The following is a 24,713-nucleotide window of genomic DNA, read 5'->3' on the forward strand; positions in this document are numbered from 1 at the left end:
AAACAGGTAACACCAAGGGCTCGTTGAGGTGGAAGCCGACGGCACCTTGGGCATAAAAGAGGGGTGCGTCCTCAGCACCACCTTCGTGTCGTGAAAAGTCAAGTATGGAGGCTTTCAGGATAGGGCCTGGATCTCTCCCACTCGTCGTGCAGAGGTGATGGCCACAAGAAACGCAGTCTTCCACGACAGGAACTTCAACGGTGCCGAATGTAGGGGCTCGAATGGCACCCCCATGAGCCCGGTCAGCACCACGTTGAGCTCCCACGCCGAGGCAGGGGCCTTCACCGGTGGGAACGATCGGAACAGTCCCTTCATAAATTCCTTCACCAGGCGATGGGACCGCAAGGACGCCCGTCCCGTGGTTCTGGTGTATCGGGAGATCGCAGCTAGATGTATCTTGATGGAGATGTGAGCCAGTCCAGCCTTGGCCAGTGACAGTAGGTATGGCAGCACTTAAGGGGCCGCAATCCGTAGAGGGTTAATCTTCTCTGCACGGCACCAGACAGAGAACCTCTTCCACTTATGTCTGTAGCACTTGAGAGTTGAGGACACCCTGGCCTTTGCAAGGACCTCTCTGCAGCCAGCAGGGACATCGTACCCTCCAAACTCTAGTGCTGCAGGAGCCAGGCCTGCAAGTTCAGTGACTCCGGGTCGTGATGAAGTATGGCGCCTCCTTCTCTGGAGAGAAGATCTGCGTCCATCGGCAGCTTGACTGGTGGGGACGCTGACAAGTCCAGAAGGTACGGGAACCAGATCTGCCTCGGCCACGCCGGTGCGACGAGGATCATCCTGCACCGGGACCTCTTGAGCTGGTGGACGAGTCGGAGCAGCAACGGCAATGGAGGGAACGCATATAGGAACAGGCCATCCCAGGGGAACGAGAAAGCATCGCCCATGCTCCTCGGCTGGGGAAACCTGCTAGCGAACCTCTGGCACTTGGAGTTTGTCGCCGTCGCAAACAGGTCAATCTGCGGTTTTCTCCATCGACGGAAGAGTCAATCCACTTGATCCTGACGTAGTTCCCACTCGTGGCACGAGCACAGATCCCTGCTGAGTGAGTCGGCAATGGTGTTCTTTATCCCTGCCAGATGAAAGGGCACCAGAACCATCCCTAGGGCGACGGCCCAATGCTACAGATCCTGGGCTTCCTTGCCCTTGAGGGATGGGAGAAAGGACCTGAGGGCCCAGAACACTGCACGGAGCTCCAGGATGTTGATGTGGAGGGTCTTCTCCTCTGGGAGCCAAAGGCCTCTCGCGTGAAGTTCTCCGGTGTGCGCTCCCACCCTTCCAGGGAGGCATCTGTCGTCACCGTTATCTGGTGGGATGGGGTCTGAAAGTCTGTGCCCGCCGTCAGATGAGCGCGGGTGCCCCACCACCGGATCGCTTGTCGGAAGGTCTCATTGAGCGGGATCCTGTCCTCAAAGCTGCCCGTCGATTGGATCCAGCGGGCGCCAAGGAACTCTTGCAGAGGGCACATCCGAAGCCTGCACAGGCGCACAAGATATATGCAGGAGGACATGATCCCGAGGAGGGACTTGATGGATCTCACCCTGGCCACGTCCGTGGCCAGCAGACGATGCACCTTGCCCAGGATGGCCTTTGTCCTTTCCTCCGACGGAAAGGCCAGACGCGCCACTGTGTCGAGCTTGGCTCCCAGAAATAGTGCGCCTTGCGACGGGACCAGAGGGGATTTGGGAAAGTTGATGGAGAATCCCAGGTCTGTGAGCAGCTGGACGGTCTTCGCTGTGTGATCTACGGCGAGCTCCCTTGTCCATGCTCGGATGAGCCAGTCATCCAGGTAGGGGAAGATGTGGATCCCCTGTAGGTGCAGCCGCGCCGCCACTGGTGCGAGGCACTTGGTGAACACCCTGGGTGCCGACTTCAATCTGAACGGGAGGGCCTTGTACTGGTAGTGCCGTCCTTGGACCACGAACCTGAGGAACTTTCGGTGTCCTTTTAGAATGGGGATGTGGAAGTACGCATCTTCTAAATCCAACGACGACAGGAAATCGCCCTCCTCCAGCTGTCCCAGCATGTGCTGGAGGGTGACCATCCGGAACTTCTGTGCCAGCTGGCCTCCCACCGGGGTGCTTCGGTGGGGGCCCGACACCGCTGTGGGTTCAATCTTACTTGGAGGACGCCTTGCCGCCTTGGCCTCCCTGGCGACGACGGCGGGGTCCACCCGACTTGCCTCGTCCTCTATAGGCTTCCTGCGAAGAGGAGCGGGCCGCTTGGCGGTACATAGAGGAGCCACCGCCGAATCCCTTGGAGGCACCCTGCTTGCCTCCCGTGCTCCGAAAGGACGGCCTTCGTTGCCGGAGAACGCCTAGGGCCTTAGCTGTCTCTGTGTCCGCCTTGATGGCTTGGAGGGACTCATCCACTGTTTTCCCAAACAGATTGTTCCCATCGAACGGCATGTCCAAAACCTTGGCTTCTACCTCTTGGCGGAAATCTGTCGCCTTGAGCCACCCTCGTCGTCTAAGGCAAACGCTGTTGCCTAGCTAGCAGAAACCGGTGTCGGCAATGTCTGTTGCCACTGTAATGGCGTTCGCCTTCTTGCAAGATCTTCAGGGTCTCGGCCCTCTTGTCATCCGGTAGGAAGTCCAACAGGGGGGCGATCTTGTACCATAACTCCTTGTCATAGCGGGCCACGATCACGAGGGCATTGGCCGCCTTAATCGTTGTTGCCGCCGACGAGATAACTGGTCATCCCACTGCGTCCAGCTTCTTTCCTTCGCCGTCTGGCGGCAAAGTTGACGTTGAGGCCGATGCCCCCCCCCGCTTTCTTCTTAGCCGCCGCTGAGACGACTGAGTCAGGGGTCGGTTGTGCCCTAAGGCACAAAGGAGCCGAGTCGGGGACCCGGAACTTCTTCTCGTACGAATCCCTCTTGGCAGGCGTCGTAGACGGGTTCTTGAGAAGGGTGAGACCCTCGTCCCAGATGTCATCCAGTAGAGGCACGGCGAGGACTGTCTTCCTCTTGGCCTCGCGCCATTGGTAAAGGAAACCTTCCTCCTTCTTCTCTTCGGGGCAGAGCTGAAAAAGCTCGGATGCCCTGGCGATCATTGCATGGAAAGATCTGATCTCGTCGGGCAGGGAGGCCCGGGCTGGGGGCGATGGGAGCTCCGTCCCGTCATCACTGCCGTCGTCGTTGGTACCCGTCGTGGCCGTGTCCATTCCCGTGTCATCCCCAGGGACGGGGGAAAAGGCTGAGCAGGCCGCGAGGGCTGAAAAGGCGGGGCTGGATAGATCCGTCTTCTCTTGTTCGGAGGGCTTCCCGCCGGGCCTGGCTCCGGCTCCTCCGTCAGGCCTGGTTCCGGATCCTCCGTCAGTGGTAAGGGCAATCTCGTCCTTATCTCCAAGCACAAGGATTGTATCGCCAACAAAATGGCCGCCGAGTTATCCTGCGGCTCCGGAAGCGACGGGTGAGTAGGACTCTCGCCGGTGCCGCCGTCACTCTCGTCATCACCTTCGTCGAGAGGCCCTCTAAGACTTCTACCAGCTCCTCCTCGGATGCTGTGTCTGTGTCCACAATGGCCACCTGCCCCCCCCTCTTTTTCCGCCAGGGTCTTCACGGGGGTCTTTTCGATGGGTCTGAAAGAGGCTTCCCTCCGCGGAGGCAGGGAGACTCTGGGCCCAGAGGTCACCTCCACTGGTGTAGCCTCCACAGGCTGCGCCAGGGCCGCCGCGACTTCCTCGATAGAGGCCTTGGCCGGCTGAATCAAGACCTTCACCACCTTGGGTGTGCTTGAGGCCTTCACCTTGGGGGGAGGGTCACCGCCTCGCTCCCCCTCGGCTGAGTCCTTCGAGATCGACCTGGGCCTCTCCAGAAGCTTAACCGGGTTCTCGGATTTCCTATTCTCCGAACCAGAGCGTTGGCTCGTAGTTAATGGTGCCGGGGAAGGCGCGCCCTGCCTGGCAGCCGAAGAGCCCAACCGTTCGGCGCTCCCGGTGCCCGTGGACCCGCGGTGCTTTGCCTTCTGTTGGTCCCCCGTCGCCGGGGCACCCTCACAGGACATAGAAGAACGCTCAGATGACTTCTTCTCACCTGACGGGCTCTTTCCTTCCAGCCAGTTGGGGAGACAAAGGTGTCGGTCCCTGATGGTCCGTTCCAACATGTTCCTGCAAAACGCACAGTCCTTCTCCATGCGCGTTTTTTGTACTCATGAAGGCAGTAGAGACATTTTGAGTGCTCGTCCTCCTTGAACACATTTTGCAGCTGGCATCCAGGGGAAACCCTGAACAGCTTTCCGGGCGTCAAGCTTCCTTTCTCCTGGGCCATGTTCGGGTAGGCCACAGAAACTTCTGGAATCTTCCAAGAAGCGTAACTCGACGAAATCTTCACCCTTGAGGGGCATAGAAAAATCTGACACAGACCCCTGTTAGTCAGATGTAGAGACGGTGGAGCTTGAGGCTCTATTTGCCCGAAAAATTAGAAATTCTCTTTGAAAAAGCACGAAAACGCAGCAAAAGCTCGAGAGCTAAACACGAGGACTCCCAACACTTGAGCGTGCGGTAAAAATCTGAAGATGGCTGCCAGAGGCGGGGCTTAGGGAGAGGGCAGTCATTGGCTGGGGGGCAGTATGACCCAGAGACCAGTGATTGGTTACTACTGAGAAAGACAGATCAGAAACAAAATTGATACTGATTTTTTCTTTACAGAGGATTCCCGGCCTGACGACGGGGAACATTCATGAGCATGTGAATCCATGCCAGACCCCATGCTGGAGAAGTCTATACATACAGTTTCTCAGATCCACTGGCAGAATTGTATTTAAATTTCTACTCAAAACTTTTTTCAGTGGATTCATTTCCTGTACTAACCCTGTAGGTAATGCAAGTCAAAAAGTAACAATATAGTGGTCAGACAAAATACAAGGACTGGTACTCATGGAGCTGCGATGGACAAGTTTTGTTATCACCCAGTCCAAAATGTTCCCTTTTTTATGGGTTGATTCTTTATTGTGGATAGTTAAACACCTGCTCCAGTACTATGACTTCTGTATCCAAAGAGTTACCTAGCCAATGATTAAAGTCTCCTAAGACAAGCGTGGTACTATTAGGTCTATTTAAAGTAGATAGGAGGCTAACCATTTCCTCCTTGAACGATACATTAAAATACTATTGACAATTATTGGGAGAGGGGGTAGGTTTAAGCACGCTATAGGAAACTTCGAGGAAGAGTGGGGCCAGTTCACTGTGAAATAGGGAAACGGGGAGGGAGGACAAGGAAATCAGGGGCGACTGACATGAGAAGAGGAAAGGTACAGGGGCCCAACGTGAACTGGGTGGGTTTGGATAAGGTTAGGGGAGGCATTGGGGTAATGGCCATATAAGTAAGATCAGTTTGCGAAGTTTGAAATGTATTTATTTTATTGTTCATTTATAACGTGCTTAATATCAGCAAGTGGTTTCTAAGTGCAGGATCAGGATTTGAACGTTTGTTGCACCGCGCTGTCTTTCTTCCAAGACAAATGAGGTGCCACTGAGCTATCGTTCCTCCCTGTAAAGGAAGATGTTTGCAAACATTTATCAATGATGGGAAAAATAGGTACAGATAATAGTAAACAACCTCCCAGAGAACAACTTCCCAATTTTTCTCCTGCAATACAATAGCATGAACCAATGTAAAACTTTTGGTTAAGATATGATTTAGGGAGAGTTTCTTTTTTTAAGGAGCGGACAAAGTCTCTGGATAAGAGTAGCACATTTTAGTTGTTTCGTCTCACTTCTCTTTCCTGGAAGTGCTTTAGGATGTATTACGACAAGGTTTCTTAGAGAGTTCATCATGGAGAAGGGATGAATTCCAGAGTTTTTCACAGTAAGCAGGTTAAAACAAGATTTACAATTGCCACCATATATGACCCCCAATGTTGAGAGTGTGTGGGTTATCATGATTCAGCTCTCAGAATATCAGCATATGCCACACATGTGGACCGTAGCTTTATTCATTCCCTTTTGCCCAATAAAGGTTACAAACGCCAAATAGGGCTTCTTGAGGCTCCCTCATGTCAGAATGATGAGAATAAATCCATTAAATTACTTTAATGGATAGGATATATGAATCGGGAAACACAAACATAATATATGTTCCACTCGTATGAACATCTAAGTGCACAGAAGTGAGAGTGACACAATGGTGGCATGGTGATTGGGAAAAGACCTTTATTGGAATAAAAGGAAAAGAAAAGAGAACCTATCTTGCCCTATTTCTAAGAGGGATTTCCCTGCCTCAACTAAAAAGTGCTACAAAGTCTGTCAGGATGTCCAAGTTAAAGAGTCCACCATCCTGTGTCAAAATCTTATTTCCTTCCCTTACACTACCAAAGAAGCTAAATAACTGAGGGAGTTTCAAAAAGTCTAAACTCAGACTATACTTTGAGGGCATGCATCTCTTCCTCGGGTCACAGTCTCGTACTGATGCAACATAAGGTTTTAGAGTCATCAGCTTCTGAAGGTATAGTTTATAATCATTGTCTCTTATTGGTCATCATTGTTTTCACCATGTTTTCCTTGCGAATTGGCGTTCTTCATCTGACTGACCAGGGGGATGACTCCCTCCCCCTCTGGTACAAATTCACCATGTCAGAGGGATGTATCCCTCCCCCTAACCTTTCTCAGGTGTTGATAGCTCAAGTCTATATGGGGGAATGTCTCCCTTCCCTGGGCCTATCTCTGGCTTCTTATGCAACTCAGTATTTGATGGGGGAATCTCTTCCTTCCACTGCCCCTGTTCAGGCCATTCTGACAGTTCAATACTGATGGGGGTAATGTCTCCCTTCCTCCTGGCCACTCTGAGGCTATGCGGGAAGTTCAGCAGCCAATGGGGGAAAGTCTCACTTCCCCTGGCCTTTCTCTGGCTTTAGATAAAGTTCAACAAATGGTGGGGGAATATTTCTCTTCCCCTGGCCTTTCTTAGGTTTTTCAGAAAGTTCAACAAACGGTGGGGCAACATATCCCTTTTCAGACTCTGCCAGGGACTGTCATCTGCTTCACAAATCTAGTGGACACCCCTGGTCCACAACCCTGTCAGTAGCTGTCTATCTGCTCCATGGTTCACTCTTCAGATGTGGTTCCCAGACTCTTATTTATGTGTTCTTTTGAATTGTAGTATCTAGGTCACAACTACTGTGACAAGGAAGAAGGCTTAGGAGGCTGCTCGTTATGTGCTGAGGGTCCCAGACCCTTTCACCGCTAGTCATCCGCACTTCGGGATCCGACCATCCATTCCCAGGCACCCAGAGCTTCACTGGGTGCTTACCAGCACTCCCCGGTTGTCCATGGGTCTCTCAGACTTCTCGCTCTGGCTTCATCTGCAGGAGCTGCAGTGCTTCCGTAGCATTCCCCTGCCTTCGAGTTGCGTGTCTTGCTTCAAGTGTACACACCTGTGTCCTCGACTGACTGGCTGCCTGGAGCTTATGCTCGTCTGCTACTCCATGGCAAAACGTCCATGGCAAAATGTCCCGAAATGCCTCTGCCTTCGGGTAAGTGTCTTGGTTTGTGCTATAATCTCCTTCCTGCTCTTCTCTCTTTCGAATCTCCTGGTTTCCACCTGGCAGGCTTCTCCTCCAATGAAGTCTTTCTTCCCATTTTATCGTATGGTCTAATTCAGTTGGTTTAGAATGTCCAGTCTGTCCACGTTGGTTGCTCAGTGCATTCGTCATTGTTCTGCGTTTCCTTCTCGTCTCAGTGATGATGCTCTCACTCTCCACTGGGTTGTGAGTGTCTCTTCCCTACTCTAACCCTACTCTTACTCGTCTCAGGCCTTCTAGAGGAAGTGATACCATCTACCTTACAGAGACATATGGATGTGTGTGGGGTAGGTGGAGTCTCAGCAGGGTAAGTAGGTGAGATAGGGGTTAGTATCTCTCATGTGATCCTCCTGATGAGTACCACCCCAGGGGGATTATCGGGTAGCTCCCTGACCACATGGGAAGGGGCTCCCCATAGGAAAGCAGGGATGACATCCTGAGATTCGTCACAAACACCTAAAATAATCTAATATCAACTTTTGTCCAATAGACTTGTCCCAAGTACAATTAGTAATCACAATTGAGCATGACTGCGGAGAGCTCTTGACCACAATGTATTTTATGTTATTGTTTGATTCTTAGAGAATCTTCTCAAATTTAAGGTTTACAGTCTTTACAGCTTTAAAATATTTACAATTTTACAACTTATTTTTTTTTAGAATTTTAGAATTTCTATCTTTTACCACTATTAAAACTTTTAGCTGCAGCTTAAACTAATAGCACTCAATCTAAAATGCAGATACAATAAATACTATCCTATACAAATTTAAAAACAGTAACAATTTCTTTATAACAGCGATTGCAAATCTAGGGTAACAAAATGTCATTCTTTTGTTGTAGTTTCATATTTTCGACCATGGAAACCACATCCCTGCTGAAATCATTATCAATGCATTATTAGAACACTGCAATCTAAAAGTTGAGCTTTGGCATATGTGACGCAAACATTGACTCTCGATTATTACAGTTGATGGAAGCATACTGATGTTAAATCTATTTGGCACTAACAAAGGCTACACAGGCAATGCTGGTATAATTGATTTAATGTATCTAATTAAATTAATCACAAGGGGTACCTAGTTGCTTTAAGCCTTTCACAAACTGCCACCAGACCCAGTATAGGTCTATATGCAACTGTTCAGATTCACTGTTCAAGCAGTATATCCAAAATGACTCGCTCGTGATTGTGTCGTAGTCATGCACATATTTACCCAATAAGGTAATGTATGTTGGGCCCAATAATTTACATTCCGTTAGAACAAGTCTTGGTGTCTCAATTTTCCCTGTTAGCCCACAAATCCGGCATATCCTTTGTTCCAGGGGAATTTTGGTATATGCCCCCTTGAAGACAATCACAGGTAGCTGGTTTGTGCATAACCTAAATCTTAGGCTGCGCACAGCCATATTGGGGCACTTTTTTAAATAAACCCGAGTATCCATGAACATGTGTGACACTTTTGAAACATGTTCATATGTACTCATTTCTGATAACTGATTGTAATTATTGGCCCAATCCCAACAGTCAAATTTGCTGGTAAATATGGATTTTAAGATAGCAAAATGTGTGCCCCTTGCAAAATCCGGGTGCCAATTTATTTTGACCACAATGTAGTCGGGGTGAGCGCTAAGCACGTGTTTTACAAGGTCTCTTTCAGAGGTTGGATGGTTGATGACAAGCATCAGCTTGAAATTAATTTTCATCAAACAAAAGGATACATGATTTCAAATAAAACCCAACCTACTAACACTTTCTATTTTTGCTACTAAAGTTGACCAAATAGGATACATTATTGAACGTCCTGCTTTCCATACATGTTTCCTGTTTAAAAATGACAATACTATTTCCATACAAAACCATGAACTATAAATAGTCAATGTCAAGTGCATGCAAACTATGATTAGCCATTATGTTTCCTCAAGAAGCAAGAGAGGGGCCATAGATCATGCATGAGTGGTGCGGTCAGATGGGAGTTATGGCATTGTGTGCTTTCACACTTAATACGGGCACTCACACATTTTATTTCATGCTTCAAAAGGGACAAAAGTAAGCAGTGTCATAGTTATTTATTAGAAGCTCTTTACAGGTATCACTGCAGATTAATAGACTAACATTTAATTATAATGGCTATTGGACATTTCAGAGAAAAGGAGTCTACAACCACCAGTGCACTGACAAACATTTCAATTGTTATCGTCAATCTAAATCTGATGTGGATTGTTGACTCACTCCTAATTTTTCCAAGGTTCATGGTAAAAAGGGCACGCTGCACACATTAAAAATGAATACATTTTAACCAACTGAGTGATCATTACAAGTTACCTTCACTAGGATTTTTCCTTTCAAACTTTGAGGGCTAGGAAGTTGTTTTATGTCCCCGACGTGAACAGACGATAGGTCCAGTTTATCACTAAATATATCCTTCATGTACATAGCAATTTTGTGCTGCTGTTGTATGCTGCAATGGTTCTCAATTGATAATATAAGAGGGTACCTAAATAAAACAAAAAGAAACAGTGTGCAAATATTTTCATTGTAAGCAATTAAATACAAACATTGCAAGGTTCAGAGAAGGACTGCAATAGATGTCTTGACCCCAAGTGAGTAATGGGTATGATCAACGTTTTTGAAATGTTGGAGAAGACATCAAATTTCCCTTTCATCACTATTATAAGTTGGCTAAAAGTTACAAATAATGTTTAGCTTTAGTAGAAATGCTGGATATAGGTTACAAATATAGTTCAATAGTTATTTGGAACATATTCTATAACTTATTACCAACGAAGTACTCCAATTGCAACACTTTTTGGGACATATGGGAGAGGTTATAAAACTGATGTACATATTTTACTTTCCATAATAATGCAACCTTTATTTTTTAATACAAGTGAGCTACATCTACCTGTCCACTTTCATTATCATACTTGAATGAATCCTCATTTAACTTTATTTTTAAGAAAGTGAGACACAAATGTCAAGGGGATACAGATAAACATACTGTATTGTACTGTATTGTATTGTATTTGTCATTTATATAGAGCCCTCTCCCCATTTGTATGGCCTCAATGTGATTTGTGGTTGGAACGCCCTCAGTGACCGCTATCCATGTTTGTGACATTCGAAGAGTTACATTAAAGATGCGTCTGTGCATTTTATCATACTAGTGGCAGAGGCATTGAGGAACGTTAGGGGTTTCAGTGTGGACAGCTATCCGAGCTGCTAAACCGGAATAACATAGCCATAGCTGCATTCTAGGGTGCATGGATGGTTGGCCGCCCCTGCGGCCTGTGTCCACAGACATGGTGCAAGGTATGCATACCTTTTTACATACCGTTTACATATTGTTTTTCTTGGTCCAACGCAAATGGATAGTCTCGCTAGCTGTGGTCTACCTAGATCAAAAGTGTGAGCAGTGGGAGAGGGGCCTGGAGGTACAGGGGGATGATGTACGATCGCCTGTCAGTGAGGGGGCTGGAGGTAGGCAGAGAATTTGTCACAGTGTGCCACTGCAAACGCTGCCGGCATCCGTGGGGGTATTGGTGGATAGATGTGTTGCTGTGTTGGGTCAGTGTTTCTGTGCGCATATCCACAGTATAGAGTGGAAGAGGGTATCCAGAGGAGGAAGAGAAGAGCCAGGTTTTGAGGGCCTTTCTCAATGCCATGTTATTGTCAATGTTGCAGATGTGCAGGGGTATTGAGTTCCAGATTATCGGCGCTTGCACAGATAAGGAGGATCTGCCCAGTCTGGTGGAGTTGTAAATACCAAAATCATGTAATTGCCATGTTTCTTTGCCTCAGCCAGACTTAAAACATTGCCCATGTTATAGCATTATATCCATGTTAAACCAACTGCTTTTGTGTCCGTGCACCAGGCCCAGGGTTTTCGCCTTGAACACATATTACTCATAGATTTAGGAATGTCCCCATGCTCTCCTTTCCCGTAAAGCTACATAAACAGCGTCTGCTAGCACGTTTACACTTCCCTTTCACAGAAAGCGGCCTTGCAAGTCAGCATGTGTTCACTGACCCTGGGTTTTCTCTCTCATGGATAAATGATTGCTAGCATCCGCACTCTTTCCCGAGACATAAGCATAAACGTATCTATATTTGGAGCTGTTATTCTCTGGGATATGCGTGAAGGAAATTTGTGTCAGGCGCTCGTGCGTCACTCTGTAAAAGATATGTCCTGCTTTTGTTCAACAGCCCATAAATGGACATCATTATCACTACAGCAGCAGGATATGTGTAGCTTGCAAAATTCCTCCGGTGTCAAGTGTGATGAACTAGCTCGTTATACGACCATACATGTTAAAGGTTATATCTGCAACCTGAAGCGTATTATGATTTGCTTAGATAAGTTATATGAGTAATGACCATTTGCGATGTCCGGCCTTTGTAAAATCTCACCGCAATGTCTGGGAATACAGCCAAAAGTGTTTTGACAGGAATTTGTATGTATGGAAATGTTTGATTCTGAGCCAGGCATAAGACTCAATGTAATCATTTCCCTATAAAAAAGCATGCTCACCGTAATACTGGCAGCACACACTAGCAGCATCCCTCTGATGATGTTACGTGTCGGCCCCTCCGCTGAAGCTTTGTTTTATTGCAATAAATGATTGTTAAACTCACTTACGAGTGCGTTTATTTTTGACGGAGACCTCCGCCTGGTGAATTTTAGCATTGACTAATTGGCGTCCCTGGCTGGTGGCCTTGCAGATGCAGTCCATCGCTTTGATGCGTGCCTTCCATTGAGCTCCTGTCTCCGGCGGACGGCTTACTGGGCCCAAATTATATTGCACCTTTGCTGCAAAAAACGCAAGTCCTCATCTTGAGACGGAGATCAGGAAAAAGGAGAGACGACTGCTCTGCCAAGGACCTGACAAACCAGACAGAGGGGAGGTCTCCTTGGTGCGGTGAGTGAATTGTATCTACAGAAATTGTATTGGTGGACGGGAAGCCACAATTGGTATCAGTTTTATGGTACATATTATTTGGGTTTGGTAGGGTATTTTATTAATAATGGGAAACTTGTGTGACCGAAATAAAAATGAGGAACCTATGCATGCGCCTGCTGAAAGCACTCCGTGTTATACTATGCTAACTAACTATGGGCTGGGGGCGGTACAGTTTTGCAAAAACTGGGAGGACTACACAAAGATGTCCGTTCAATTTAGATGGCCTCCTAAAGTCGGGACTTTTGATGTTAAGACAATTGAGCATCTGGAATTAGTGAAGGTCCGCCCCGCCCAGCATGATGCTATTCGCCAGTGGCGAACAGAAGCAATAAAGCAGAAAATGTCCCAAGCAATGTTCCCTCTAATTATTTTTCTCTAAGTGCAGAACTGGTTGCCTTTCGTGCGCACTTTATTTTCCATGTGCGCAACTGACTCACAAGGTAAGCCATTTTGTGAGCATGCGTAGTTAGTGAGCTACCATCTCCAAAGAGAGTTTGGAAAGGAATTGCCACTTCCAAACCACTGCAATTCTTTACTAATCGGCATAAAAGCTGCATTTTATAACACTTTTTACAAACACATAGGTTAAAGACAAATATTTTATATGTGATTATACCAGTTCAAGACCTCAAGATATGCCACAGTAGCTAGCAAAAATACTCCTGTGTAGAGCAAAAAATGTGCTTTATGCCACTGGAATAACACTCATGTATATTACAAAAAAACAAATATTGCTTTTCATAACTGGTGTGGCTATCAAAAATCAGACTGGATACAATATTTGCAGATGGAATAAAGGCAACTAAAAGGAATGTGTCAGAAAACATGCCAATAGGAGTTAATGTGCAACTTTAATGAAGTATTTCAAGGGCCATGAGAACATGCCTCATAATGTGTGTAAGGATGATAATTGCATCAGAATAACTGCACCACAGAATATGATGATCAACATTCCCTGGCTTCTGCTTACTATCAACATTATGTTGTCCTGTGAGTTACTCAAAACCAGCCTTACAGCTAAGAGACATATACACCATCCATTTTTAATCCCTAAAAACAGAAACATTTGTCCAATAAAAATGGGAAACAATGAACACAGGGGAACCAATCCCTGGCTTCTGCCCTAAAAGCTCAATTGATATTTTTTCTAATGAGTGACCAGAAGAGCAGCGGCATAGGAAGGCCCTCTAATAATATTTCTGACCGATCTCAAGACAAATTTTAAGAGCAAAGAACATCTTTTAATAAGTATGAAGTATCTCTGTTGGCAAAGCTAATCACCTTTTGTACTCCCTGAAAAATCATTTCACTCTAAGTAGGAAGCAGATTCTTACCAGAGCCTTGCTTCTAACCCTGACATAGGAAGTAAAATGATAGGGCACATAATATAGCCTATAGTTTTGCCCACATTTCCTCACCACAGCCTAGACAACATTCAACCAGAGATTTACTGGGGTTTCTTATAGAGCCCTGTTGAAGTGAATCATTTAATGTGTGCCTTTTAGGTTAACAGCATCAATGCTCAGTGGTACAACAGCTTGGGTGACTTCTTCTGTAACTAGGGTTCCCTCTGTAATTCATTGTTATCAATTAAACAAGATGTAGGGGGATGCTACAGCCAGTAAACACAGAACACACATTTATATTGAAATGCCCCCAGCAGCTGAGCATAGAAAGAAACAGAAAGTGCAGTTCTGTAGACTGTTAGTAGAGTTTGCTTTCCTTTAGCAAACACACACATTTTCTACACTGTACTGTACTGCCAAAACAACTGACTTGGTTTTTGAAAGTTACAGATTTGTTCATCACCCGTAAGGAGTGTTCGCTGTGCCCTTTCACCCGTACCCTTCCCCAGCTCCTGTGTTCTACTACAATACTAGTTGACAGGGCACTGTAAAACGTGAGAGATTGTAGCAGTGAAACACTCATTTGGCTAGTTGCATACTCATAATACTTTGCAAGAAAAACATATTTGGTGCCTCTCCATGATATTATATGCATTTTAAGAAAATGGCATGAATCTGCAGGTAAACAATTATTTTGCAGTGAACACAAGATCGTTTGCAACTTATTCCACCCTTATAATGTTGGGTAGGATTATACAACTGATAAGTGAAATAATTGTTGTATAGCATTGAGTTACAATATAATGTGTTAAGGTCTATGCCCAATGCAACTCTGAACACTTAAAAAGGATGCAGATTGTGTGAAAAGCATTCTACTGTCTGAATATCAACTGCCCTAATACTATAGACAAGTAATAACTGGCATAGCCCATGCACATTATCCCTTGCAGGCCAAGTAAATGATATTGCAATGTTGCTCTCCACTTATAGAGTAATGTTAGCAATGCTAATGTAGGAGACTCTGAGTATGACATTGGTCTTCTCAAATTCCTTAGAGGGCAAATTAATATTTCAGTTTTATAATGTGTTAAGATGCAAGGGACCACTTCAAAGCGCTTGTGTGACATATGTACTAAGAATAGGACGCATGGGGTGAGGTTATATATCCAAGTAGCCTGTTTACCTACAGTCAGTATCCGATATTTGAGATGATAATTAGGTTATATAGTGTGGGTGATGGTTTCATTATTAATATTATTAGTGCTTTTATTGAGCGCGGACCTGGCTTCGCGAATCATCACAGTGCTTTGCAATCGTAGGGGGAATAACACAGTGGGGGAAGCAGAGAAAAAGGGAGTGGGAGCTAACAGCGGAGGGCAATGGTGGGCAATTTGCAGCATGGGATCTGCAAGCAACAGGGTGAGGAGACAATGTGGGACAGGTCACAGAGTCTCAGGTACTGTGGGGAGTGGACGGTTTGTGGACCTATATGTTTCATTCCTTAAAGAGGAAGGTCTTGAGCTCTTTCCTGAATTGTAGCAGCAATGGGGTAAGTCTGATGCTGACAATAGGAGGTTCCAGAGTATTGGAGCATAGACAGAGAAGGATGTACTTCTAATTCTTTACTTCTTGCACCATCGGAGTTCAAGCTTTCACATTTCCTCACTTCTGGTGGATTGCAGACCTCTAGAGATGCCGGGTTTCTTAATGAGGTAGCTTGGCGACTTCAGGGTGGCAGCCTTGTAGACGATGCAACAGGATGTTAAGATGATATAGGCTTGCAGCGGGAGCCAGTGCAGTTTGAGGGGGTCAGGGTTGAATTTCCAGAGTCATTTCATGAGTCGTGCTGCAGCATGCAGGGCACATCTCAGGGGTGCCAGGGTAATCGCTGGAAGGAACTTTTATAAGGCACAATGAATAAAATAAGTTCTGGTATTTGAATGTCATTCAAATTCCAAAAAACATAAAATAAATTGATGTAGGCACATGTCTGGTAACCTTTTGCAGAGCCAAGAGAGGAAGAGTCAAGGTTGTCTGGTAATATCTAAATATGTTTTGGGGAAGAGGGTAGAGTAAGCGTGTGGTAGACTAAAGCATAGGAGTCATGGGCGGGGAGAGAACAGTAGTTGTTTAATGTGTGCAAGCATACCGTAGTCAGATTTTTCTGTTCATGGAAGCACTTTTTCATATTAGTGTTTACCTCTTGTGGCTGCATTTTGTTTTTAGGTTTTTAAGATCACGCTTGCATAGTAGGGTAACGTAAAGGACCTACACCAGAATATCATGCCTAGTTAGTTATTTTAAGAGAAAGCAAATGTCAGGTAATTGCTGTGGCGTGAGCCTCATACATTTTTTTTGCATAGGTGAGAATTGCCTGTGTGCGCTGCTAAAATTCTTCTGAGCGGCACCCAGACAGAAGCTGGGCAAGCGCACATGCGCACAGCTTAGAGGGAACATTGGTCCCAAGATAAAAAGGATAGAAAGAAACAAAAATGAACCTTGCAGGAGAAGGCCTGTGAGTTGGATAATAAAGAATTTGAGCACCAGCTAGATGTAGAGGATTGGGCTGCCCTAATAAAATATAGTAAAGGTATGTACCCACTTCTCTCTAAAACAGAAAAGGAAATCGCCAGTCTTAACATCGAAGCTGATCAGGATGCAATCAGATTAACAGAGAATCTTTTTCGACTAACAGTACCTGTCATATCCCCATCTAATATTGCACCTCAAGTGCCTTCTGCACCTCCTCCTCCACCCCCACCTCCATATGGTACCCAGATCGGCACCATGGATCCAAATAGTACCGAGGAAGAGGAAGCAGGGCATTTGCTTAGAAAGCCGCCCTTCTTCACTCCGGTTGAATATGCCAGGTTAGAATTCATAGCAAACGGCTTGTTTGATAACCCGGCTGGAGGGGTAAAACAGAAATTGAACACCTGCCAAAAGAAGGAATTTTTCCAGGTAATGAGAATACATTGCGACCTTGTTAATAAGTGGTTGAAAGATGATGCCGAGCGCCCATGGCCGCAGGTTTGCATAACACTTATAAGGACCTTGACACTGAAAAAGATCGGGCAGCTCTATGGGATAAATACAACCAGATAATAGACCGGGTAACTAAGGAAATGAAAGATTACCACGACCAACTGATGTGGGAAGAAGAGGAACATTTTAGAAGAACGCAGTCCTTGCATGATGCCAAACCAACAGCTAACGCTTTAATTAAAGGGATACTTAAAGAAAAGGAGCCAGGGAAGTTAGAATATTGGGCGGACATATTTGCCACCCATAGCGAGGCAACTCGACTGGTATGTCTGAAAGGACTTTTGAACAGAATAGGATCGGAATGTACAACAGGTGGGTGGGAGGATGTTTGTAAAAAGGTGAGAGAGTGCGAGGCCGAGTTAAAAACGTATAAACCTAATTGGGAAGTAGAGGATCTTAGGACGCGCAGATTGTTCAAAGAATTTCTCCCAAGAACCCCAATGATGGCACCCCTGAGGGAATGTGCGCTTATTGTTACAGCAAATGTAGACCCAGCCAAAGACCCCACTGTAACCAAGACATATGTCTATGTACCCCTCACTAGAGCAGAATTGTTTAGTATAATAAAAAGCACCCCGGACCGTAGGACTAATGCCGCGGGATTCTATAGGGAGCTAAGAGCGCTATTCAAAATGTCTACCTTGACTTTGCAGGACATTGATCATGTGATGTCTGCCGTGACACTGGCTGATGTATGGGAACCCTTTAGATCTCAAGACCCTCCTGGGCATGTCATCAATTGGACAGCATTAGAAAAAGAGGATACAGACCGGAAACCAATTGACCCCATTCCAGAGGGCCTGAAAATACTAGGGACGAGAATATTAAAAGCATTAAGTGACGTGTTGCCAGAGGTAGATGTCAATGTTGAGAAAATGGATGCTGTTATACAGAGCCCTTTAGAAACAGTTGGGGACTATTTCCTGAAATTTGAAAGTGCATTTAAGGCACACAGTGGTCAGTCTCTTAGCAACCCTACGGGTCAGAGGTATTTCCCCCATGGGCTTTGTGAAGGGTTTGCGTAAAGGAATTAAGAAATCACTCAAATTGAGTGAGAGCACTTGGCAGGCAAGCACTCCGTCCCAGATTCTAGAGATGGCTAAATATTACGAATGGCAGGAGGAGGAAGAAATGGAAGGTAAGAGACAGACAGACAGGAACTTAAAAAATAAGGTGCTAATGCAACAACTGGTACAACCATCTTATAGTAAACAAAAGGGGCAGAAACCCCAGGTAAGAAACCCAGCAGGTAATGCCCCACAATGGACACCCCCACAAATTGATCAGTGTTCATTTTGCAAACAGACGGGACATTGGAAAAACGAGTGTCCCATATTGATGGCACGAGGTGGTCAACCGGTGGGTGGGAGTGGAAGAAGCAGAGGTGGACCTCATACGGGACCACCCCAAGGACAGGGAAGGTTTGTAAACCCTGAAAATAATGTATTTCCAACTGGCGCGGCGACAAATGGTTGGAGTGAATGGCAATGGGTTTGCGGAAGATGAATTGAGTGGAATGATGTTTTTTGATAACACAGCAGCAATGAGTTGAAACGCCCCTAGTGAACCTGGGGAGGCGGTGTCTGTTCCTATAGACCAGAAAGGTCCGTATGTTAAATTGCAAATAGGACAGCACCCCACCGTTAAATGCTTGGTTGACACCGGGGCAGGTAACAGCTAGGTTGACACCAAGGCCGTCCCCTCAGTTCCACTATCGGGTGAAGATAAGGTTTCTGTAGGGTTTGGTGGGGAACCCATATGTACTCCATTGTCCCAGAAAGTTGAAACATCTATATGTGGAGTGAAATTGACAAACAAATGGTTACTTACTAACAGGTGTCCTGAGAATCTCCTTGGATTGGATCTTTTCAAAGCTCTAAATGCAACCATTTATTGTTCTCCGACAGGTGTTCGGATGACCATATGTAAATCCAAAGTTGGTGGTTATCTGACTGAACCTTTGCCGCCAGAATTACAGGCATTGCCCGCAGAGCTTTGGGCTACTAGTAGAAATGATGTGGGGGTTTTGAACATTCCCCCTGTTGTGATCAAGGTAAAACATGGTGTCCCTCTACCCCGAACTCCACAGTATAGAATACCTCCAGAAGGGGAAGGAGCATTGGTTAGGATTGTACAGGACCTGATGCAGCTTGGGGTTGTTGAAGAATGTGATGACAGTCCCTGTAACTCTCTGGTTCTTCCAGTCCATAAGAAAGGGGATGAAGTGACCCCTTACAGATTTATTATTGATCTCAGAAGAATTAATATGGTTGTGGACCCCAGGTATCCAGTTGTCCCCAGTGTGACTAGTATTCTTACTATTGTCCCCCCCACGGTTACTTATTTTAGCGTCGTGGATTTGAAAAATGCCTTTTTCTCCATACCCATAGCTGAAGAATCCAGATACCTTTTCTCCTTTGTGTGAGCACAACGGCAATATAGGTTTTGTCGATCACCCCAAGGTTACACAGAGAGCCCAGCTATTTTTAGCCAAGCGCTAAAACAACAATTAGATGAAATTTTGTTACCCCCTGGTGTGATGCTCATCCAATATGTGGATGACATTCTTATTTGTGGAGACACTGAATTGAGTTGTAAAGAAGGTACCTTGATCGTGTTACAACATTTGGCATATCATGGTCACAAAGTGTCGCTTAAGAAAATGCAATATGTAATGCCTAAGGTTGATTATTTGGGATATGTCCTCACTGCAGAGGGTCGATCACTGTCACCTGAAAGGGTACGATTAATCCAAGACATGGCCTATCCCAGTACCTTTAAAGAATTGAGACGACTGTTGGGTATCACCTCATATTGCCGCCATTGGGTCCCTGAGTTCTCCCTGCTAGCAAAACTCCTGTTACAATGTTTGAAGACAGAAAAGGATCAGATACCCTTCACCTGCACGCAAGAAATGAGAGAGGCCTGCAACGCTTTGAAAAGCGCCTTGTGTAGTTCCCCCGGGCTTGGGACACCCAATTATGACAAGCCATTTACTCTTTTCGTACATGAACAAAAAGGTTGTGCCCTATCTGTATTGACTCAGGAACAAAATGGAAAGCAAAGGCCTTGTGCTTATTTCTCTGGCACATTGGACAGTGTGGCTGCAGCACTTCCCCCTTGCATGCGATCAGTTGCCGCAGCAGCGGTAGCTCTCAAACAGAGTGCTGGTTTAGTGTTGGGAACTGCTATAATTGTGAGAGTTCCCCATGCCGTAGATGTGTTGCTCAATAGAACTCAAACTCAGCATCTTACAGCAGCCCGCTTGACACAATATGAATTGACATGGTTTGCACCAAATGTAACTATCATGAGATGTAATACTTTAAACCCAGCTTCCCTTTTGCCCTTGCCGAGTGGTGAGGGAGATCAAGACATGCATGATTGCCTTATACGCACTGATGAGCAGACCCGAGGTAGGGTCGATCTGAGTGACTTTCCCCTAGAGGGAGGTGATGGGGTTCTATTTTGTGATGGGTCATGTTACAAGCTGGAAAGTGGGGAGACAGTGGCTGGGTACGCGATTACAAATGAAAGTGAAATTGTCCATATGGAACACATACCCGAGTTATCAGCGCAAACTGCAGAATTAAGGGCTTTGACAAAGGCTCTAGAATTGAGCAAAGGTTTAGCTGTAACCATCTATACGGATTCAGCCTATGCACATGGTGTGGCCTTTAATTTTGGCCTGCTATGGAAAGAAAGAGGGTTTCTCACCTCACATGGTACCAAAATAAAACATGGTAATTTGATAAACAAATTATTGATGGCACTGGCTGAACCCGCTCAGGTGGCTATAGTGAAGTGCTCCGCCCATAAAAAGGTGGTAGATTTTGTGGGGCATCGAAACGATTTTGCAGACCAGGTGGCTAAATATGCCGCGGAACACTGTAAACTGCCCCTTCCAGAGTGTAACATGCTGCAAAAGGATGTGGATGGGAAGAGGGATAAGGGTGAATTGGGAAAGGACCCTGAGGAGATAGTAAAGGATATTCAAAAGGAAGTGGCAGATTGCGAAATTAAAGCATGGACTAAAGACAGTAACAATGGACAAACTTCTAAAGGGGTGTGGCTGGACAAAATCAAAATGAGGTGGTTGCTCCCTGACAGTTATTTACCCATGGTAATTGATATGGCACACGGGAATGCCCATGTTAATGCAGGTGCAATGGAGGGCATTCTAAGCAAGATATGGAAGAACCGGAAAATTGGATCATATTGCAGGAGGTGGGCAGCACAATGTGCCATCTGCCTCCAGCACAATGTGGGAAAATCTGTGAAGGTACCAGCAGGTCATAGCAGACCCCCTACACAGCCATTTGAAGTAGTATACATGGACTTTATACAAATGGAACCAGTTGCTAAACTAAAATATTGTCTTGTAATGAGGTGTGGGTTTTCTGGTTGGACGGATGCTTACCCCCTAAGAGACAACACTGCTATTTCCACAGCTAAATGTATCCTGAAATACTGGGTACCCCAGTACACGGTGGCCAGCCTTCTGTATTCCGACAATGGAGTACACTTTACTGGTCAAGTTGTGAAGTATGTATGTACTGCCTTAGGTATCAATCAGCAATTCCATTCCATTTATCATCCCAAGAGTGCAGGGATTATTGAACAATTGAATGCTGTAGTCAAAAACAAACTGGCAAAAATCTGTGCCTCCACAAACCTGAAGTGGCCAGATGCCCTTCCTTTGGCATTGTTGAGTATGCGGACCACTACAAAGGGGACGCACAAATTATCCCCCTTTGAGATCGTGATGGGCCGCCCCCCAAGTGCCTGGTCTGTCGCTAAACCAAGGGTTATTGTTAACATTGAACAGCCATTGTTGAGGGATTACTGTGCTGAACTCACACATAAACTGTCTATTATCCATCAACAGGTGAAAGAAAAAGCTCCGCCGGCCCTAGAAGGAGAGGGCCACGCCATCAAACCAGGGGACTATGTCCTGGTAAAGAGTTTTGATCGCACCAATTGCTTGCAAACCCGCTGGAAGGGGCCATTCTTGGTCCTCTTAGCAACACAAACCACTGTCAAGGTACTGGGTCACAAGACATGGATACACACCAATCATCTCAAGAAGGTACCACCTCAGATAGTACACCCCACGACCAAGGACACATATTTTGCAGCTGAACTAACGGAGGACACTCCAAGGTATAACTTGCGCCCCAGGAAGCAACATTGATTGCCTATGTTTGAACTCTGACGACATCTGGCTGAGAAAGGACTTGGTAAAGGGTAGGAACAAGCAAGGACAATTGAAAATACAGATGAAGTGGCCTCAGCAACCCCTCCTGAGTATGAAGTAGCCCCACCAAGACACAGATGAAATGGCCTCAGCACCCCGAAGGGTAGGAAGTAGCCTCAACGAGACGAGTCAAGGTAGGAGCCAGAAGTGGTGACAGCAGAACGGGTTATACTGTGCAACCCTTGCGATCTAGCCCATAAACGAATGGCACCGTTAGAGTAATTGCTAGGGACTTTGAACTTTTGTGTAAAATATATTATATATATATAATATATATATATATATAGTGACATTTGGCAGCCAAGTTCCGGAACTTAGCCACCTGGGATCAGCCCTGTGCGAGGGAACAAAGTAGGTTTTAAAATGGATAATGAGGATGCAGGACAGAGGCGTCCTCGAGTAAATAGATATGCATGCACCCCAAAGGAAAAGCTCATCTTATCCCTTGTCTGTATTTTTATAACAGTAGGGTTCGCCATATTCCTCTGGTACCTTGAGCATCATGGATATGTATGCTGTCCGTAACCTGCTACCCACCACATCGCAGCCTCCAACACCAGAACTAGTAACTATTCCCCATATAGATCAGGAGTATCGGAAAAAGCACCATCAAGGAATAGCATCCTGACATGGATGAATGATACAAACCAGATCCTAAATAAGACTAATTGCTATATATGCACTTATGTTCCCCACAGCCATGAAAGTGGGCCCGAATGGTATGCGACTCCTGCCACAAATGATACCTGTGTGCCCCTGCGAAATTTTCTCTTGGATGCTTCCTGTAATGCTACACACACCATTTATAAGATGGGAAAAGACGGTGAAAATACAGAAAGAAGGATAGCAGAACGCAACCGTGAGCAGGCAGAAAGGGACCGTGAATATAAAGAACTGATCGACTCAATAACCGATGAAAATAGACAAAGGGTTCTCGACATGCTTAACTCAACGGCCTACAACAACGTTAGGATAAATTACAATAGGGAGCCATATACTATTAAAGTTTCATTGCCTTACATTCCCCTAGCACCAAATGCAACCCGGTATCTAAATAGATCCACTCCCTGCCCGCCAGACACTAGGAACATAGACCCAATCCTACTTTATACAGGAAAGAGGGAAGAGGAGGAATTGCCCTCCCCGATACCTGTACAGAATATAATTCGACAAGCCCCCTTTTGTTATCAACGAACCCAAATGCATCATAAAAGTGAATTTATGGGCCTACACAACTGCCAAATTACAGTGGATTTAAATAGTCAGTCAGCACCCTTCCTTCCTCCGGATGGGTCTATGTTTATTTGTGCGAAACACGCCTTCCTTTGGTTGCCTCGCCATTGGAAAGGCAGATGTACTGTTGGCTACATAATGTTAGGACTACATTACAAACCATTAGAGACGGTTAATATGAAGAAAGAAAGTAGGATAACAAAATTGAACACGGGAAATTAAGGACGAAGGAAAAGAGGTGTTGTCACTAAGGAAGACACCACTTGGGATGAATTCTTTGATTTCCTAAAGGGCATAGTGATGCCAATGGGAATAGTTATGAATTCCAGGAGCATTAGGCACCTGGCTAGGTTAGTGGAGAAGGAATTAAATATGACCAGCGACATACTGGCTAACCTTACTAAAGAAGTACAGGCAGTCCGGATGGTCGCATTACAAAATCGACTAGTATTAGACAATGCTGGCAGAAGTAGGAGGGGCTTGTAAAATAATTGGCACTTCCTGCTGCACTTTTATACCTGATTATAGCACCGATATCTTTAAAGGGATCGATGAAATGCATAAAATGGCAGCTCAAATCCATTCTGAATTTGGTCCTGGGGATGGGACATCCTGGTTCTGGGATCTATTATGAAGCTGGGGATGGAAGCTCCTCACGCCTCTTCTCATTGTAGGAGGATTAATAGCTGCTTGCTGCTGTTGCATTCAGTGCTTTCCCTTATGTATGTCTGTCATAGGAGATTGCTGCAGGAAAATGATGGGAGCACTGGCCCCCAAACCCACTAATGTCATGGCCACCAATGAGATGATAAAATTAGAGGAGGCAATCGAGGGGTAACAAAAGATTGATGTGTCAGACAACGATAATAAAAGAATGAATGAATACAAACCAAACCAGGTGATTTACTGATAAAGTCCTGCTGACGCAAAAGGGTCGTTTGTAAATACCAAAATCATGTAATTGCCATGTTTCTTTACCTCAGCAAGACTTAAAACATTGCCCATGTTATAGCATTATGTCCATGTTAAACCAACTGCTTTAGTGTCCGTGCACGAGGCCCAGGGTTTTCGCCTTGAACAAATATTACTCATAGATTTAGGAATGTCCCCCTGCTCTCCTTTCCCGTAAAGCTACATAAACAGCGCCTGTTAGCACGTTTACACTTCCCTTCCACAGAAAGCGGCCTTGCAAGTCAACATGTGTTCACTGACCCTGGGTTTTCTCTCTCATGGATAAATGATTGCTAGCATCCGCACTCTTTCCCGAGACATAAGCATAAACGTATCTATATTTGGAGTTGTTATTCTCTGGGATATGCGTGAAGGAAACTTGTGTCAGGCGCTCG

At 45.7% G+C, this 24,713-nt stretch overlaps 1 protein-coding gene across 6 annotated transcripts in view; it reads right to left on the reverse strand.

The window, feature by feature from the left end:
• PLCH1 (phospholipase C eta 1) overlaps positions 1-24,713 on the reverse strand; it is a 1,334,702-nt gene that overhangs the window by 396,071 nt on the left and 913,918 nt on the right. For all 6 annotated transcript variants that reach the window (XM_069618420.1, XM_069618421.1, XM_069618423.1 and 3 more), the window contains one exon: positions 9,851-10,022. In XM_069618420.1, the coding sequence (XP_069474521.1) occupies positions 9,851-10,022 (172 nt within the window). The remainder of the gene's footprint in view (positions 1-9,850; positions 10,023-24,713) is intronic.

Source organism: Ambystoma mexicanum, chromosome 10, assembly GCF_040938575.1.
Source record: "Ambystoma mexicanum isolate Mex_15411 chromosome 10, UKY_AmexF1_1, whole genome shotgun sequence".
NCBI lineage: Eukaryota > Metazoa > Chordata > Amphibia > Caudata > Ambystomatidae > Ambystoma > Ambystoma mexicanum.